Source organism: Chiloscyllium plagiosum, unplaced genomic scaffold (assembly GCF_037043375.1).
Source record: "Chiloscyllium plagiosum isolate Xiang-an unplaced genomic scaffold, Cpla_swu_hap1 HiC_scaffold_7, whole genome shotgun sequence".
NCBI lineage: Eukaryota > Metazoa > Chordata > Chondrichthyes > Orectolobiformes > Hemiscylliidae > Chiloscyllium > Chiloscyllium plagiosum.
In genome coordinates, this window is record NW_028270145.1 from 28,665,667 (window position 1) to 28,686,415 (window position 20,749).

The 20,749-nt window shown below is 40.0% G+C and overlaps 1 protein-coding gene across 8 annotated transcripts in view; it reads right to left on the reverse strand.

The window, feature by feature from the left end:
* Positions 1-404: 404 nt before the first annotated feature.
* creb1b (cAMP responsive element binding protein 1b) overlaps positions 405-20,749 on the reverse strand; it is an 87,104-nt gene continuing 66,759 nt past the window's right edge. For all 8 annotated transcript variants that reach the window (XM_087988879.1, XM_087988878.1, XM_043693301.2 and 5 more), the window contains 4 exons: positions 17,615-17,754; positions 8,263-8,445; positions 6,004-6,160; positions 405-4,996 (listed from right to left, as the gene is read on the reverse strand). In XM_087988879.1, coding sequence (XP_087845005.1) covers positions 4,852-4,996; positions 6,004-6,160; positions 8,263-8,445; positions 17,615-17,754 — 625 coding nt within the window. In that variant the 3' untranslated portion in view covers positions 405-4,851. The remainder of the gene's footprint in view (positions 4,997-6,003; positions 6,161-8,262; positions 8,446-17,614; positions 17,755-20,749) is intronic.

Sequence of the window (20,749 nt, forward strand, 5' to 3'; positions counted from 1 at the left end):
AACTTCTGATCTTTGGAAATGAACTAATGAACTCTTCTGAAAAATATCTTTCCAGTTACCAATTGGGTTTTTGGTACTATTGTAGTATGATCAGAACTGATACATGAACTTTGGAGTTGATACTGATTTCAGCATCCTTTGGGGAATTTTCAACTTACCAAAACTTTTACATTCTTCTTCAGCTCAATGTAGAACCCCTAAGCACAACTTTGAAGCATTCAAACAAAATTATTATATATGGTATCTTTAGATGCATGGTTTCAACTAATTACTATGAAGAAGCAAATGTCTGAGTGAGGAACTTCACCATACATTTTTGGTGATAGAATCTAAACAGGTGATGGTGCATGTGAGCATAATTCCTGACGTGACATCATTTAAAACAATCGTCATAGCACTAAAGCTTGCAATAAATTACTTTGTTTTATTTAACCAAAACAAAGCACCTTTGGGATGTTTAGCAAAGTTTTTTAAAAAATCAAAATCCAGTTTTCACTACCTAAGGATCTATCAGAAAAAGTGCCCAGAAGTTTAATGAATATATTTGAAGGAATGTGTTTGGAAGAGAAATGAGTTTACTGAAAGGAATTCCCATTGGGGTATAATTTTAAAAAAAGCTCAAAATAATGTGAATTTTCAGAAAACCACCAACCAGTGTCTCTGAAAACTCCAACGGTGTAATTTCTGATGTTAATGTTACACCACTATATTTAACCTGGTGTTGCTATTAAGTACTGGAAATTATACAGGGCTCTCCAGAAAACTAGTTTATCACCTTATCAATCATAGCCATTCTGCAAGCTATCCCATTTAGACATGGCATGGCACATGATCAAGGCAAGTGAGACTTGAACCCAAGCCCTCTAGCCCAGAGGTAGGGACATTATCACTATATCACAACAGTCCTCCAGGGCTAAGATTATATAGGGCAGTAAAAGTAATTTTGATTGTTGCTGTGTTAACTAATCTTAATCAATCTAGTTTGTAGGGTCATTAAATTTAGCTTGGGTTAGGGAAAGGGAAAAGCAGGCAATACTAAAATTCACAATAAAATACAATAACTCCTACTGGATATTTATATGCATGCATTCTGATGCTTCATATGGTCAGACAAACTGATGAAAAGTTGTGGGGGGGTGGGCGGGTGGAATACTGGATGCTGTTCAGGAACTCATGAATATTTCAATGGATTAATTAAGGGGACACTGCCAAGTTACATAAACCAGAAGACACAAATTCAAGGCAGCTAGCTAAAAAATCACAAGCGAGATGAACTGCATATATACTTGAAAAGGAAAAAAATTGCGGGGTGACAAGAAAAAGAGCTGGAGCGCGGGACTGTGGCCCTTTTGACTGTATGATTCAACGAGTGATTGTCTAATGCAAGAGGAAAATTGTTTGTAGCTGCTGAAAGAGAACCAGGGAAAACATACCGTCATCCAAGTACAAAAATGAATCCTTATTGTTTGGAAGTTAGGCAAGAGGCAGAGCTATTGTCAAGATTTTCAAAACACCCCCTGCTACTGAGTCGTGAGCGAACATCCTGGAAATAGCCGATTTGTCACTTAACACCCCAAGACACAGATCGTGTACCGAAAAACCTTAAGCTTTTTCCACCAACCACTGGTTATTTTTAAGCACCAGCTCAGAATACGAGTGATAAAATAATCACTGAGGAGACAAACTCAGACACAATAGCATTGTACAGCACGCAGGTGATGGCTCCTTGTCCCATCATGCCAATGCTGGTGGTTTGAAAGAGCAATTCAATTAGTCTCACACACCCACACTTTCCACATAGCACTACAAATGTTTGCTTTCTGTATTTATTCAATTTCCTTTTCTCTATCACTGAATTCTTCTATGCTTCTACAACCCTTTCACATCATAAGTCCCAGTGTAAGAATTTCAATTCTCCTGTTTTTTTTGCCATCCCTGTTAAAAGGAGTTCAAGTACCTGTATTGAGTTGATCGAAATCTCTCAATCTGTGAGGATTCTGAACATTCCCCATCAAAAGACTGGTTTTAAACATAAATGCTTTATTTAAAACTGAATTTTTTAAAATATGGGGAAAGCAAAAGAAATAAAAATGGTCTTTTGAAGTTTCCTTTATAAAGTGTGAGGAAATTGTAAAGCTTTCTGGTTGTTGGAACTGAGAATCAGATGATGAATTGACCTGAAAGAAAGTTGCTAGTTGAATTAAATCAACTATAAATTCTACCAGAGACAAGCAGTCTCAACTGGGTCTCCAGGGCAGAACGGCTGTTGTGCAATTAGAAGCAATGGAAATTTTTTTAAAAGGTCAACTTTCTTTGAACTTTAAAAGGAGACTTTTATATTTTGCTTTCCAGCTGTATTGTCTTTGCAAATGGGGTTGTCATCAAATCATACAGTATAGAAGGCCAATCTGCTCCATGTACCTGCACTGATTCCTTAAAAAAAGCTATTAGTTCATAAAATCCTCCCCTTGCATCACTGTTTCCCTTCAAGTATATAGGTAGTTTCGGTTTGAAAATTTCAATCATTTCTGAAACATGTTCAGTATTGCATTTCAGTTTATAACTTGACTTGCAAAAAAAAAGCTATTTTGCAGATGCAGAAGGTTGTGACCACCCTTAGAGGGAACATGAGACACCCTTGTTACTATCAAAAAAGCAACTAAGGAAATACCTTGAACAATTCAATTTCTCAATCATCATTACAAAATAATTATCATATTGCTGCAGAATCTTGCTACGTGCAAAACACTATTTCCTACATTAAAACGGTGACTACAATTTAAAGGTTTTCCCCAAATCATGGAGTTGTTACAGTGCAGAAGGTCATTCCATTCATCTCATTAGCACCAGCTCTCCATATTTCCTTTGTTCTATTTTCTTAGCCCTACCTGTAAGCCAGCATATTATGTAGTATCTATGGAGAGAAACAGAATTGATGTTTCTAGTCCACTGACACTTCATGAGAACTGACGGTAACTAAGAAAAGATGACGTTTGCACTTGATGACTTGGGGGTGGTGGTGGTGGGATAGGGCTGAGAGTTGATTGTTGAAACACAGAGCCCAGAAAGATAGAGCGACATCAGACAGAAGGATGGTTGATAGTAAACCAGGGAAGAAAAGCTGATAATGGGGACAATGTGTGGGTGAAAACAGGTTGGCTGTGTTGAATACAATCCATGTCATGATAGGGTTCAGTGGTACGTAAAGGAAAAGGAAGGTGTTGTTCAGGCAGTAAAATTATTGAACTTGATTTTGACTTCAGTGCCAAATTTGGTCTTGGTCAAGATTACTATTTGACAGAAGCTAGAACTGCTTAACTTGCACGATTCAAATTACACAATGCGCAGGGTATTCTTAAATGGTCACTTAGGGTGGGCATTATCCTTCCTCCAAACATTGACCTTTTCGAAGTACTGGTGCGTTGTTCACTTTGTAACATCCTTTGGAGCATGTCTTGTTATTTTTTTGTAATATAACAGCTTCAGTATTAAAACAAAACAAAAAAAAATTAGATTGCTCTTTTAAAATTTGCACTGGGCTAGTTTATTTTGCAGGGTGGGGGGGGGGGGGGGGGGGGGGTTGGAATCAAGGTGCTGAGCCTCAAATTGATGCAACAGCAATGCTCTCTCTACTGAGAGTGGTGAAGGGGTTGTATCACAAACCCTTAGCCTTTTCTAGTTCTATATTTTCCTTGCAGAGTCACACTTCTTTTAGAAATATATATACAGTATAAAAATGTAAAGTGTTATTAATACAGTGCAAAGGCATCAAACAAGGTGACCAGTTTCACAACAATTCGTCTGCCCCACCCAAAAAAAAAATCAGCACTTTACACCCACTTCGTTCAGGGTGCTGTTTTACAGCATTAATTGGTTTTATGGTTCAGTCCCTCACATACTTTTTCTTGTTGAATGATAAATACACAACTTAACATTCCTTCCAGCCTCACGCAGGGGTTCAGTCAGCTCAGTTTGATTGACAGAACGGTCTGGCTGGATCACAACACCATTTAGAAAGAGAGAGGAAAATATATATATATATAATATATATATGTATATAATGCAAACCAACACAACTTTTAAAATTTAAGCTCAGACTAAAAAACGTGATTAATTGAATGGCCAGTAAGCAAAGCAGTTTAGGTGTACAAGATCCACAACTCTCTGGATAAAAGGGATCTTCAGTTCCAACATAGGCCAACCCCTCTGATGCAACATTATATGGTGTGGTTTTGTATTGTCGCTGGGTTGCAATCTGATGCATCGTACAAATGGCTTGGTGAGAAGACGACTGCATAGCCATCCGCGTTGCCTCACGAGTGTGTGCCTTTAACTGTACAGGCCCGAAGGTGCCACAAAAGCAAGGTTGAGGCGACACAACTCTTACCCCAAAAGGGATGATTGCAGCAACATTGCACCCCAGAGCAACAAGGAGAAGAAAAAAAAAAGAATGATGGGGGTGGAGGAGGGAGGTGAAAAAGACATTCTATAAACGAAAATGTTTGCTTGTGATCTTTCCTGGTCACGCTAGACAAGAATTTTTTTTTGTACCGATAAGTTAGTTTGTATATAAAAATGTTCATGTGAAAAAAAAAATTGCCCAAACCAGGTTCCACGCTATCTTGAGTTTGGAACAGAGAAAGATTTGACCAGGCTGGATCCCACAATCCGATGCATGATCCCCTGGTGCATGGGCATGCAGCTGCCGGAACTGCATCCATGCAGTTTTTTTAAACTTTTTTTTCCCATGGAGGAGAGAAATCGTTAGAAAAGGTAGCAGAGTCGCCCAGCTCATGCCAATAGTCTTTTGGGGCAAGTCTGTTAATCATTCGCAAGAATGACAATGGCGTGCTAGTCGGATTTATGGCAATACAGGTCTTTGAGTGCCTTCAGTTCCTCAATGAGCGTCTTGTTTTGATTTTCCAGAACAGCAACCCGATTCTCCAAGCACTTCACATATTCTTTCTTCTTGCGACGGCACTCTCGAGCTGCTTCCCTGAAAAGTGTGGAAAAAGCAAGAAATTAGAACAAGCACTCAACATTACTGCCTGCTCCCTTTCCTTCATATCCCCAACTTAAAGCAGGGACTCAAGCTGACATGTTCCGCAAACCCTACCACTCTCAAGACTGCGATGCTTGTTAACTCTTGACTGCTTGTTTCACCTCACCATTAGCAACCCTGTCTTCAGGCGTCCAGGTCATAAGCCCTGGAATGTCCTTCCTAACCGTCTTCCTTTTCTGCTTTAAATAACTCTTTAGAATCAAAATGATTGGGTTTGACAATTTAAATACACTACATTTAACAGATTTGGTACTACGTTCACTGTAGAAGAGAAAACTAAAGGAAACTATATTGACATAGAAACTAAATTGAGGGGGACAAATGGGAAAATTTTTTTTGGTTGGGATTTCAGCAACAAGGAGTAATCAATTTAAAACAAAAAAGGTGGGAAGACACATTCATGTAATTTATTTTTAAGAAATGTTCATTTACAGGGGATTCTTAGCCACAGGGAATATCTCAGTCAGACCCTATTAAATCTTCTATGCAGGGACAGATAACAGTAAGACAGATTCAACTTACTTTGGCCAAAGGTTGGCAGAGACAAGCCTGGCTGAATAGCTCCCTGCAGCACCATGCACTTGTACAGTCCCATATCAAATAAATGTTGAGCATGTCGGACATCACAGTGAAATCTTATTTTCCTCTCATCTGATGCTTGCACTCTGCCATTGCCATAGGATTCATGATTTAGCGATGAAGACCAGGAGGTCGAGCTAATGACTCTACTATAAGGATGGTAAGACCAATTGCAGCAACTGTTGTCTCAGATGAGATCAGTGTAGCTCGCACAGAGCTAAGATGTGGTTATGCCAGGTAGTACTTTGACCCATCAACAATCCCCACCCACCACGGTCACAAATTTCTTTTAGAGGACCTGAAAGGTCATTCCAATGAGGACAGAGCCAGCAGTTTACAGGATCAAAGGAAAGGGAAACTACCTGTTTTTCATGAGGCGGATTTCACGTTTACGAGTGGTTTCTTCAGCATTCTGGGGCTGGCTTTGCAGGACTGGTGAAGATGCCATAACCATTCCCTGGCCAGCAGTGGAGTTAGGAGTTGTACGGATCTGATAGGTTTGGACATCTCCAGCAGCACCTGAGTAGAAAAAAAAACGTTAAACATCAAGAGACAACAGGCATACAGATGTTAACTTTGTAAATATCCTAACACATTAAATGGGGTCGGTTAGCTCAGTGGGCTCAACAGCTGGTTTGCGATGCAGTAGCATTGGCTCAGGCTACCAGAAAAGATCCCACCTGCTCAACCCCACCCCTCACCAGAGGTACAATGACCCTCAGGTTAACCTCATTACTAGTCATTTTTATCTAATCAGGCAGCAGCCCTATGGTCCTCTGGGACTATGGAGACTTTTCCTTTGCATGGATTCTACAGACAACTGGTTAGCACATCTCTGATTACTAATTACTTAAGGAACTCCATTTATCCAGATCAGAATTCTACAACTACTTACTTCTGGATGTTGAATTTCTTCATTTATTTTCTGAGTACTTAACACGTAATGCCTGCAACAGACTTGGGCTGGGGGTGTAAATGTACGGTGTTATACTTAAATCAGGAGATTAATTTTGTTCTGAGCCCTAGCATTTCAGATTACCTGAGTGGTATGTGCTCTCATATACGGGACCCAGTATTAATCCAATTAATGCCACCGTTTTCAGTTCAAGGCCGCAGTCATTTGCTTTAACGGTGTCAATAATACAAGGCTGAATAAAGTCCAATCTTAATATTTATCATTTTTTTGTGCTGAGCTATTAGATTATAACCATGCCGTGATGCCCTGGGACTAGCAAGGTTAAAATGATAACCACTAGTCCTCACAGAAACCCTGTGTGGAAACAGGCCATTCGGCCCATCAATTCCACACTGACACTCCGAAGGGCAGCCCACCCCCTTCCCTGTCCCCATAACTATGCATTTCCCATGGCTAATACACCTCGCCAGCACGCATTGGGCAATTTAGCATGGCTGATCCACCTAAGCTGCACATGTTTCGACTGTGGAAGAAAACTGGTGCATCTGGAGGAAACCCATGCAGACACAGGGAGAACGTGAAAACTCCACAGAGAGTCACCCGAGAGTGGAATTGTGCTGTGAGACAGCAGTGCTAACTACTGAGCGACCGTGCTGCTCATTTGTTAGAGACTGCACATTACCTCAATTCCCTCATCCACTCCAAGCTAATTTCTTTCATGTGATCAGACTCTTGCTTTTTCAATCAAATGATGATCTCTCGGTGACTTGTCACACCACCTTGCACTATAAATAGCTCACTTAACTGAGGCACCTTTTTGTTACTTCACAACATTACCTGTGGCAAACAATCTTTCTTTAAAAAGTCCACTCTCAATTCATCAATTTACCACCTTAGATATCTAATTTTCCTTTTCTTGAAAGTGTCTTTGTTTGCCAACTACATACCCATTGTTCCAGAATTCTTTCAGTCAGTTTTTAAGGAAACAATAGGTCACAAAGTTTTGAGGGCCATTACAGCTAAGCCTTCACGATCCATGGTTCCTTCCACTTGTATTTAGCTGATCCATTTCAAAGAAAAATTCAAATGAGTTGAAAATATTAAAATGTTGTAATAGCCGATACAGAATATAATTCTTGCTACTGCCTTTATCTGACTCCACCAAGCTTTATTCAAAATGCACAAACACCACTTAATGCTTATACTCCATTAACATGCTGCTGCTTAACTAATCTCACTGAGGAAAAGTACATTTTCAACATTAACCTGATCAATAACGGAAAATGCAGCTGCCTCTTTGCAAAGCTCTTCACCATATGACAAAACCAATACTTGAACCGAGTTTGTAAAAGTTCTATTGATATATTGGCCACTGAATCACACAATATAAACTTAAGACTTGCAATATTTTTCATGTCAGGTTCCTGCTTTCGGCTGCGCATCACTGCGCTGCAGTACACACTGGTATTATTAAACATCATGACATTTTTCTTAGCACCAACTTGTACACCAAATTGAATGATTCAACAAAGCTCAGACAAGTATCCACCATCTCAACAGAATGGCCTCTGGCAAAAGCGATCTCAATCTAATTCTTTAGACTTGCAGGCTCCACAGCAAATTAGTCTATCAGAGGCACGCTTTCGGCATTGCAGGAGAAACGGAAACCTTTTGTTAGTGAAAAGCACCTGACAAAACAACTCACCTTGTACAAGCACTTGGCTGCCCGGCACAAAGATTTGCTGTCCATCAGGGCTCTGTGCATACTGTACAATGGCTGCTCCACCCTGGGCTGTAGCTGCGTTGGTCATTGTTAGTGTCTGGAGTCCTTGCACTCCATCTGTACCATTGTTGGCCAGCTGAATTGCTCCCCCCTGTGTGATAGCAACTGACAAGAGTAAAGTACAAGGTCAATGGAAGCATTAAATAAAATACAAGAACTTAAAATCACAACAACTTTGCAAAGCCTCTTTGTCACACTGTATATTTCTGCAATGTTTCTTTTAGTTAAAATTTCAATCAGCAACAATAAAAACTTGTATTCATGTAGTACATTTAATATATTAAAAAGCTGAGGTGCTTTACAGCAGTGTCATTGGAGACTAAGCCACATAAGGAGATATTAGAAGAAGTGGTCAAAAGCTTGATCAAAGACAGGAAGGTGTCAAGGAATTCCTTAAAGGAAGGGAAAAAAGTTCAAGATGGCAAGGTTTAGAAAGGGAATTCCAAATCTTCGAACCAAGGCAGCTTAAGCCACCAATGCCAAAACAGGGAGAAATGGCAATGCACACAAAGACAGAACTGGAACATTGTATTAACAAACCAGAATATTGTCAGAAAACAAACATCTATTGAAAGTTTCAAGTACGGGCTCTACATAAAAGCATTAAATGTTACATTTAATATTAAAAGTAGGCAGGTTTCATTTAGCTGTTATTAGGGAGCAATGCAAGATCTTCTCTTCAACTTTCCTGGTGCTTCAACCAGATAGAGAAGTGTTCAACCATAAAGTGTTCTCAGCACTCGACTGCTCCACTTCCAGCAGGACTGGACAGATTATCAATGACAATTTTTATTTGGACTCCCTTCTCAAGCACAACTTGAGAAATCCAAGTTGGCTAGAAGGTTAACAGGAGAGAAGAGGTTGATTTGAACGGAGGGTTGACAATGGCACCTCCAGGCATTTGCACTAATCCTTTTAAGAACATGATACAAGAAGAATGCACGTTGACCATTCACTATGGAGGAACTGGGATTGTCTTCCTTAGAGCAGAGAGAATAAAGGGGAATTTTTAAAAATTCACTCATGGGATGGGAACATCTCTGGCTTGGGTTCTGGTCTAAACCAGAAGTGTCATACTGAAGATAATTAGCAAAAAAAACCCAAAAAGGAATGGGAACCAGGAGACTTTTGTTATGAAGCAACTTGTGACTTGGAACACACTGGTGTCTGAAAAAAGGTGCTGGAAGCAGTTTAATAGTAACTTTCAAGAGGGAAATGGAAACACTTTCAGGGCTAATTGGCCCTTTCAGAGATATGGCATGGGGATAATGGGCTGCAAGGTCTCTATCAATGCTTACATTCTACAACGTTTATATTACAATGGCCACTAAATTCACAATAACTGTGGATTGTGACCACGTGATCATATAATTATCTATCACTGTCAATACAGTTACTGTACTAACAGCCCAGACCTAATTTATTTATTAGAATGAGTTGTCACAATCATCTTTACTTCCAAAGTTACCAGTTGATTCTAATTTTTGAAGCGAGAAACAGTGTCTGTGAAAATCTTGCCAAGTTCCTGCCCTACATAGCTACATTCAACAAAATAAACTGAACATTGTGTTATAAATATCTCGTGTTCATTACATCTGAAGCAGACACCGCAACTTGGGTGGGACAAATAGATTTTTGTAATACAAAGACAGAGATTAAGGTCTGTGAAGGTAGAAAGTAATGCTCATTTACCATTAGAATAAGTTTATATGGTTTGTAATCTGGTTTCTCAGAAACACCCCAGTGTGGCTCACAATTAACAAACTGCTTTTTAGCAAACTGCTTATTGAATACAAACATATGGAAAATTAGTCAGGAAAAGACCCAGCAGTTTATTAATTAAAAGCAAAATACCATGGATGCCAAAATATGAAATAAAAACAGAAAACTCTGGATAAACTCAGTAGATCTGGTAAAATCTGTGGAGACAGAAACAAAGCTAATGTTTCAAGTGCAAAGACTCATTTTTTTGGATCAAATCAATATATTAAGTTGTGTTACGGCGTTGTTTTGCACGTATCAAGGTACCACAAATAGCAGCAAAATGATTTACAAGTCAAATTTTTTTTGGTGGCCCTTATGACATCATGTATGGAGAAATAGAAAATGCTGGAATCACTCCAAGGATCTGAAACATCTGCAGAGAGGAAAATGGATTTAACTTTTTAGATTGATGACTTTTGTTAAATGAGTTTTGACATTTAGTAGATGTGCCACGCCATGTGCGGGAAAACTGAGATCAAATAATAACCAACAAATGTTTCCACTCTGTAGGGATTAAAAACATCTTATACATTTATTTTGTAAATCAGTAATGCAGCTAACCATATTTGCATATCCAATTAGTCATATGTATTTTACATGCATATTCTTTGGCCCTCTCTGCCCTTTGTCATTTCAAACAACATACCCAACTGAGTTCACTCCCTTCACCATTTTGAAAACCTTAATTCTATACCTTTAGAATATGATTGAAGGTGATGTCAAATTTACACAGAAGCTTCAATGGACAATAGGTAGAGCACTGTGGTAGAGTTCTAATCTACAACATTCGAAATCATAAGGCATGCCAGCAGAAGTAGACCATTCAGCCTGTCGAATCTACCCCACCACTCAGTGAGATCGTGACTCATCTGAAAGCCCTCAACTCCACTTTCCTGACTTTTTCCCACAATCCTTGATTCCCTTCCTGATTACAAATATATCTCATTCAACAAATACACTTATTGACCCAGCCTCTACAGTGAACAATTCCACAGATTCACCACACACAAAAGACATTTACCTTTATTTCTGTCTTTAATGGGCAACCCTTATTCTGAGATTATGGCCATTAGTCCTAGACTTTGCTGCAAGGGAAAACAATGTGCATCTATCCTGTCAAGCCCAATAACCTTGCATGTTTCAACAAAGTTGCCTCTCATTTAAAAAAATATTCCAATGAGTACAGGTCCATTCTACTCAGCCTCTCTCCATAAGACAGACCCTCCAAACACAGCGTCAGCCTAGTAAATCTTTTCTTGACTACGGTTAATGGCAGTATATCTTTCCTTAAGGGGCCAAAAACTGTTCATAGATCCCAGCTGTGGTATGACTAGTATCTTGTATAACTGGAGTAAAACCTCCTTACTTTTACACTTTATTCCCTTTGAAAACAAAGGCCAACATTCCATTTGCCTTCTCTATTACCATTAAACGTAATTATTTTTGTGATTCATGCATAAGGACTCCCAACTGCCCCTGTAGCTTTGTCATCTTTCTTCAGTTAAATATCATTCAGATTCTGTTCTTCCTGCCAAAAACCATATTTTTGAACATTGCACTCCAATGGTCAATTTTTTTGACCACTCGTCTAACCTGTTCACATTCCTCTGCAGATTCTGTCATTCTCACCACTTGCTTTCCCACCTACATTTGGGTAATCTGTAAACCTAGCTATAGTGCATTCTCTTTCCTCAAGCACGTTATCAATGAATATTGTGGCCCCTGCACGGATCCCTGTGGCAGCTTGCTACTTCCAGATTGCCATCCAAGGGACTTATATTGGTCTTTAGCCGCATTAGTTTCCCTCGCACTTTTTCTCTCGTGATAGTTATTGTATTTATTTCCGCTACTCCCTTTGTCCCTTGATTGCATAGTAATTTTTAGAATGCTTTTAGAGTTTTCTACTGTGAAGACTGATGCAAAGTGTTTATTCAACTCATCTGCCATTTCCTGGTTACAAATTAGTATTTTCCCAGCATCATTCTCAAATGGATCAATGCTCACTTTGGCTTCCCTCTCCCTTCACATTTCTTCATTTTATACTCTTGCTGTCCATCTTGATAGTACTTTCAAGTTTATCCTCAAAGTTTATTTTTGTCCCTTTCTTTGACATCCTTTTGTCATTTTTAAAAAATTCCCAATCCTCTGGCTTACCACTAATCTTTGCCACATTGTATGCTTTAAAAAAAATTATGCTATCATTAGCTTTCCTGGTTAACCACAGTGGCCTATCCCATTCCTAGAATCCTTGATCCTTACTGGGATAAGTCTTTTCTGCTGCATGTCTTGAACTATTTTTAGATTTAGATTAGATTACAGTGTGGAAACAGGCCCTTCGGCCCAACAAGTCCACACCGTCCCGCCGAAGCGAAACCCACCAACACCCCTACATTTACCCCTTACCTAACACTACAGGCAATTTAGTATGGCCAATTCACCTGACCCTGCACATCTTTGGATGGTGGGAGGAAACCTGAGCACCCGGAGGAAACCCACGCAGACACGGGGAGAACGTGCAAACTCCACACAGTCAGTCGCCTGAGGCAGGAATTGAACCCGGGTGTCTGGCGCTGTGAGGCAGCAGTGCTAACCACTGTGCCACCGTCTACCATTGGTCCTCAACTGATTTTGCTGCTAAACTCTTCCCAGTCTGCTCTAGCCAGCTCTGCCCTCATTCCTTTGAAATTATCTTTATTTAAATTCAGTACAATTATTTTGACCCAAGTCCTTCATCTCTAACTAAATGTTAAATTTTACCATTTTATGGTCACTGTTTTATTCTGACATCATAAATGAAACATGCCTCGTTACAGATCACTAGATCCAAAATAACCTGGACCACAATATATTGTTCTAGGAAACTATACCAAATTAAGGAAGACATTAGCCTAGTGGATTATCACTTGACTATTAATACAGAGACCCAGATAATGTTCTGGGGTCATGGGTTCAAATTCCACCATAGTGAATGGTGAAATTCCAATTCAACTTAAAGAAAATCTGGAATTAACAGTCTAACGATGACCCACCTGGGTCATTAATATTCTTTAAGGAAGGAAACTACAGCCCTTTCCTGGTCTGGCCTACATGTTACTCCAGTCCCAAAGCAATGTGGTTGACTCTTAAGGGGAATTAGGGATGGGCAACAAATGCTATCCTAGCTAGCGACACGCCCAGCCTGTGAATAAATAAAGTAAAAAAGTACGCACTATAGCCTCTTCCTGTTGGCTACCTCTATTAATCTGACTAGCCCAATCTACATGATCAAAGTCACTTGTGATTAATGCACTGCCTTTGTTACTTACCTTCATTGTCAACACTATCAATGTCACCTTCCCTTTTTCATTTCTTGCTCTTGTACTTATTCCATCCTGTACCAACTCTACCCCACTATCCTTTATGTCTGTTTACAAAAGTCACTGAATATTTAGTTCCCAGCATTGATCTCACTGTACCAATGTCTCTGTAACAGCTGTAAGATCATAGCTATCAACCTGTAAATTCAGTTATTTGGTTCTGAACACTAATTAAATATACTTTACTGTTACCCATTACACCAGAAGATGGTATAACCATCAGAAAACATAATAGACTGGGGCTCTGACAGAGGTGACCTGATAGAATTAGAGGCATGGAGTCATACAGAATGGAAACAGACCCTTTGGTCCAACCCATCTATGTTGAACATATTCACAAACTAAACTAGCCCCACTTGCATGCTCCTGGCCCATATCCCTCCAAACCTTTCCTATTCATGTACTTATCTAATGTCTTTTAAATACTGTAAGTGTACCACACCCTCCACTTCCTCAGGAAGTTCACTCCACATGCGAACCACCTTCTGTGTAAACAAAAAAACTTGCCCCTCATGTCCTTTCTAAAATCTCTCTCCTCTCATCTTAAAAACGTGTCCCCAATCTTCAAGTTCCCCCTGTTAGTGAAAGCATCGCTACCATTAACTCGATGCTCACTGAAATGTAGTTCAACATTAGTGGCTGAAGTAGAACAAAACAAAACCGAAGTAACAGTTAATGGTGTCCAATTGCCATTCACTACTATTGTTCATTATTGCTGTCAGGTCATGAATTTTGTTTCTGAGAAGAAATGTGGACATGTAATATAGGTCCAATGATACAACTTTGAGGATGTACACAAACAGAGGAACCTGGAGGTTCACGTGCATAAATTTCTGAAGGTGGTCAGGCAATTCTTTTAAGATTGTAAAGATGTTTGATAGGGTAGGCCGAAATGTTTTCACAAGTAGGGGATTCCAAACTTAAAAGTAATATATTATGAAAGATACTAAAACGAAACTGCAATTAATTCACAAAGGCTCTACCAACACAGAATTTAGAATACAGAACTTGCCACACATAAAGTTAAGGTGAAAGGCACTAATCCATTTAAGGTGAAGTTTAGATATGTGTGCACCCAGGGATATTCTAATAGTTCAAAGTTTGTGAGAAGATTTGTAGCTCGGATGCTCGTTGTTGTGGTTCTTTTGCCGAGCTGGGAATTTGTGTTGCAGACGTTTCGTCCCCTGTCTAGGTGACATCCTCTGTGCTTGGGAGCCTCCTGTGAAGCGCTTCTGTGATCTTTCCTCCGGCATTTGTAGTGGTTTGAATCTGCCGCTTCCGGTTGTCAGTTTTTCACCTAGACAGGGGACGAAACGTCTGCAACACAAATTCCCAGCTCGGCGAACAGAACCACAACATATTCTAATAGTATTTGAAAAAGTAGAGTGGAAGGGGATCCATTTGGCGTAAAAACACTAGAACAGGCTAGTTAAGTGACCTGCTCATATGTTTTGGGTTCTCTATAAAAAGACTTAAAGGGAAGACAAACTAGCATTTCTACATCGTTGTCTGTTCTGAAGAAGGGTCATTGGACCCTAAAATTTAATTCTACTTCTCTCCACAGATGCGGTCAGATCTGCCGAGTTTTTCCAGCAATTTGTTTGTATTCCTGATTTCTAGCATTCATTGTCCTTTTGCTTTTTACTTCTAAAATAGCACCATTTACAACTCAAGATATCCCAAAATATTTCATACTTAGGGATGTACATTTGAAGTGGGTTCAAGGTACGGTGGCACAGTGGTTAGCACTGCTGCCTCACAGCGCCAGAGACCCGGGTTCAATTCCCGCCTCAGTCGACTGACTGTGTGGAGTTTGCACATTCTCCCTGTGTCTGCGTGGGTTTCCTCTGGGTGCTCCGGTTTCCTCCCACAGTCCAAAGATGTGCAGGTCAGGTGAATTGGCCATGCTAAATTGCCCGTAGTGTTAGGTAAAAGGGGTAAATGTAGGGGAATGGGTAGGTTGTGCTTCGGCGGGTCAGTGTGGACTTGTTGGGCCGAAGGGCCTGTTTCCACACTGTAAGTAATCTAATCTAATCTAATCAATGTCAGATAAGACAGGTAAGGATAGGGGCTACAAAAATAAGGACAAAATCTAAGGCTCTATCTCTGAATACAGACAGCTAACCAGAACAGAACAGATGAAATGACAGCACAAATAGAAGTACAATTTGATTGCCGATACAGAGGCTAGGATACAGGATGATATAAATCAGGGCCTGAATATTGTAGGGACATGTTATTTAAGAAGAAGAGAAAGCCAAATAAGTTGGAGGGAGGGATGACTCTTAATTAATGATGGCAGTTGCAAAACAGAAACAATTGCAGAAACTCAGGTAACCATGCTATAGATGTAGTTTGGGTACAGATGAAAAGAAAGCAAGTAGCTACTGTGTGGGAGTGTTCGGAGGCAGTAAATGTGTGCTGTGGTTGAAATGAAACCACTGTACTTAGACTTCCATTATTTACATGAGAAAGTACTAATTCAATGCTTACTGCGAAAACGAAAGGCTTATGGCATCGGAGGTATCATATTGGCAAAGATAGAAGATCGACTAGATAACAGGAAGTAGAAGACAAATGTGTCATTTTCTGGTTGGTAAAATATAACAAGCGATGGTATGTCACGGGGATCACAGCTTCAACTTCTTACACTTCATATAAATTATTGGATGAAGAGAACCAAAGACAACACAAAGATATGTTGGAAACTAAATTTTAAAGAGAAGATAAGGATGTTCCAAAAAGATTTGGATGTGTCAGGTGAGTGGGCAAAGATCTGGCAAATTGTGTACAATATGGGAAAATGTAAAATTCTTCATTTCGACAGGAAGAATATATCAAAAATAGCATATCATCTAAATCACTCCAGTGAGAGATTGCAGAGTTTTGAGATGCAAAAGGATCTGGGTGCTCTAATGCATGAATCCCAAAAGGTTAGTATGCAGGTGATGAAACTGTATATTGTTTGGAAACTCTGTTCTAAAGCAGTGTTAAAATGGATTTTTTGGTTGAAATATTGCATGTGTGATTTTTATTTTAAAAGATATCAATAAACCTTTTTTGAATGGAGAGTCTAAAACAGCTTTCCAACAAAACATGTGACTTAAGTTAAATAATTAGGCAGTTACCTGTGAAGATAACTGTAAAGTGCTTACTGAGTGAAACCTTTACAAAATGCGGAGATAGATGGCCACGGTACATGCCTAGCAGTTCAGAAGATTCATTCCAGTTGACTGGCAATTTAAAAAAAAGCCTGTGGAAGTTTCCAGGCCATCAGACTGAAAAGAAGTTTTAAGGTGTCTTGGATTCAGTGAGAAATGTCAGTTAGTTAGTCTGCGCCTTGTGTATCATAGATAGATAGATAGGATTAGATAGATAAGATATATATATATATATATATATATATATAATATAAAGAGAAAGAGAGAGAGAGAGAGAGAGAGAGAGAGAGAGAGAGAGAAAAAAAATCACAGCTGGTGAATGCGCAGAGTTGACAATGCCTTTGACCCTCATCAGTTGATAAGAAATTTTAAAGCTTTTATAACGGTGATAATAATCCACTCGGGTTAAGTATATGTAAAGGATATGGCTTTTTTTTTGGCTGTTTGAGAAGACCTTTAAAATTGTTAATTGTATATAGTTTTTTGGGTACCTTTCCATTAAAAAAAAGGGGACAAAGTGGCCCTTGAAAGGGTGCTTGTGGAAATGATGTTCCTTTTTGGTAGTACAACCTAGTCCTAGGGGTTACTGTTTCAAAATAAGTTGTCACCTATTTAAGACGAAGAAAAAGATAACTTTTTCCACAGAGGGTCATAAGTCTTTGCAAGTTCACACTCAAAAGGTAACAGAAGCGGAATATTTTTAAGGCAATGATAGATAGATTCTTGATAATCAAGTGGATGAAAAGATTAATTAGGATTAGGGAGGAATGTGGAGTAACCAGATCAGCCATGATCTGAACGAATAGCGGAGCAGGCTCAAGGATCTGAGTGGTATATTCCAGCTTCTCATGTGTAGTCATATGTAAACAAAACAAAAATGCAGCCCAGCAATATACACACACCTCTGCTGATATAAAGTTCCTAGCCACAACAGTAATTAATGCAATGAATTGGTAATGTTTCTTTCAGATCGGAATTGAAGTGTGCACATACTGTATTGTCCGCTGCTAGTCTGATAGATGGGTGTCTGCATCGTCATTGTAGTAACAGTTGAGACAGACTCTTCTTCTGATTTCTCCTCATCGATTCTTGGCACACCAGGGGGATCAGAAGAAAGTTCATTCAGGATTTTCCTTAAAAGTGAATGCAACAAGATAATTTGTCAAAAGGAACAAAAGAAAATCTCAATAAATAGACTCAAGCTAAAATACAGATGCACTAAAATGTATCCTACCAAACCAAACCAAACATTAAACAATGATTAACTTTTAATAGATGACATTTCAGGACAAAAACTAAAGTTGCAGCATAAAACAAAGTTCCAGAAATATTGATAGCAGTCATTTTTTAAAAGCAGAGTAGCACCAAATTTCAGCTCAATCATCCTCATGCCCCCGATCTACACTGGATCTTGTAAAGTCTCACGTTTACAATTCTCATCTCACTTTCAACACTACTCCCTAACTTTACCACTCCCCATAGCCCCACAAGTACTGTAAGCTCTCAAATTTTGGCCTTTTGGCTTCTCCCACCTCTGTCAGTCACCAATGGTCAGAGGATGACAAAGTCTGCCACTGGAATTTACTCCCGAAACTTCTCCATTCCTTCCTGCAAAATGCTCCAAACTCACCAAGCCTTTGATTGTACAAACAGAAAATGCCTGAAAGACTCAGCATCAATGAAACACAATGTTTACATTTCAGGCTGGTAACCTCTCTCTAACCAAGCTTGTGGTCACCTGTTCTAATTATCTCCTCTTATGGCTCAGTGTCAAATTCTGACTGATAAGGCACCAATTAAGTGCTTTAGAATGTTAAAAGGACAGTCCTTCTGCACTCTACCTAATGGTTAATTATGAAGCAGCATAGAAGGTACTTTAGAATTGATTACTTCTTTATTCTCCAGTAAAGTCTGGAACTTGAAGGAGAACCTTTTGTATAAATTAAATATTTAGACAAATATCTGATATCAAAGCTGCAAAGACATGTTTTGCCAAAGAAAAGCAATTCTACGAATTTACTCATTTACAAATCAACATGGAGGACTTTTTGCTGCATATACTGGGCCTAGAATGTCATTAACATTGCTCCAGGAAATGCTTGCAAAATCTAATGGGTTCTTCATCTAATTTGACATTGGTGTATTTTGCTGATGATATGAAAGATTATAACATTTTATTTAATTTGGGAACTTTGGGATAAGCAAGCAGGATTTTGGTTTTATGAAGGTGACTTTTTCTTTTTAAAAAGAATGGTAATAAACTCTCTTGAAGCATCAAGTAAAATCAGCCTTTCCAAGAAATCGCATGACTTAAGCTAAATGATTAGACACACTACCTGGTCAGATAATGCAGGAAGCAAAACAAACTTCTTCATATACTTGCACAATAGAATCATATAGTTTGCAAGAGATCATATAGTTTGCAAGAGATTTATTTGCCTCTTGCACAGACATGTCATCTTAAGAGCAACCAGCTCTGACTGTGATTTTGAATGCTTTTTTAAATTTGTTCATGTTTTGGGATAGAGTTTGAGTGATTCTAAATTAGGAATTTTCCTAATCTGCAATCCTCATCAGGGTTTTGGTTGCATGTAATCCATTTAAAGTTGCTATTTTTGGAATCCAGTAGTTAATGTTGTCACCATACTATTAGGAAAATGCAACTGCACTGAACAGGGTGCAGAGGAGATCCATAAGGCTATTGACTCGGATGAAAAGTCTCAGATGAAAAGGACAGACTGAGTAGGCTAGGTTTGGTTTCCTTAGACAGCGGAGGTTGAGGACCCTTTCCCTCCTGGCAGTCAGGTCAAAGACCAGAAGACACAAGTTTAAAGTGAGCAGCAAGTGGTTTAGAGGAGATCAAAGAAAGTTTTATCATCCCAGAGAGTGGTACAAATATGGAGTATGCTTTCCAAAAGGGTGGTGGAGGCAGGTACTCACAATAGTGAAAAAGCATCTGGATGAATACTTAAAATGGCAGGGCATACTAAGCAATGGACCAAGTGCAGGTAAATGGTATTAAATATAGTTTTGTGTTCGTTGAACAACATAGACATAGTGGGACAAATCAACGAGGTAAAAACAATGACTGCAGATGCTCAGTTCCACCATAGAACACACCAGATGGCCTCCTTCTTTAGAGACCGCAATTTCCCTTCCCACGTGGTTAAAGATACCCTCCAACGCATCTCGTCCACATCCTGCACCTCCGCCCTCAGACCCAACCCCTCCAACCGCAACAAGGACAGAACGCCCCTGGTGCTCACCTTCCACCCTACCAACCTTCGCATAAACCAAATCATCCGCCGACATTTCCGCCACCTCCAAACAGACCCCACCACCAGGGATATATTTCCCTCCCCACCCCTTTCCGCCTTCCGCAAAGACCGTTCCCTCCGTGACTACCTGGTCAGGTCCACGCCCCCCTACGACCCACCCTCCCATCCTGGCACTTTCCCCTGCCACCGCAGGAACTGTAAAACCTGTGCCCACACCACCTCCCTCACCTCCATCCAAGGCCCTAAAGGAGCCTTCCACATCCATCAAGGTTTTACCTGCACATCCACTAATATCATTTATTGTATCCGTTGCTCCCGATGCGGTCTCCTCTACATTGGGGAGACTGGGCGCCTCCTAGCAGAGCGCTTTAGGGGACATCTCCGAGACACCCGCACCAATCAACCAAATCGCCCCGTGGCTCAACATTTCAACTCCCCCCTCCCACTCTGCTGAGGATATGGAGGTCCTGGGCCTCCTCCACCGCCGCTCCCTCACCACCAGACGCATGGAAGAAGAACGCCTCATCTTCCGCCTCGGAACACTTCAACCCCAGGGCATCAATGTGGACTTCAACAGCTTCCTCATTTCCCCTTCCCCCACCTCATCCTAGTTTCTAACCTCCAGCAACACGATCCCCCGACTTGTCCGGACTTGTCCGACCTGCCCAGCTCCTTTTCTACCTATCCACTCCACCCTCTCCTCCCTGACCTATCACCTTCATCTCCTCCCCCACTCACCTATTGTACTCTATGCTACTCTATCCCCACCCCCACCCTCCTCTAGCTTATCTCTCCACGCTCCAGGCTCACTGCCTTTATTCTGATGAAGGGCTTTTGCCCGAAACGTCGA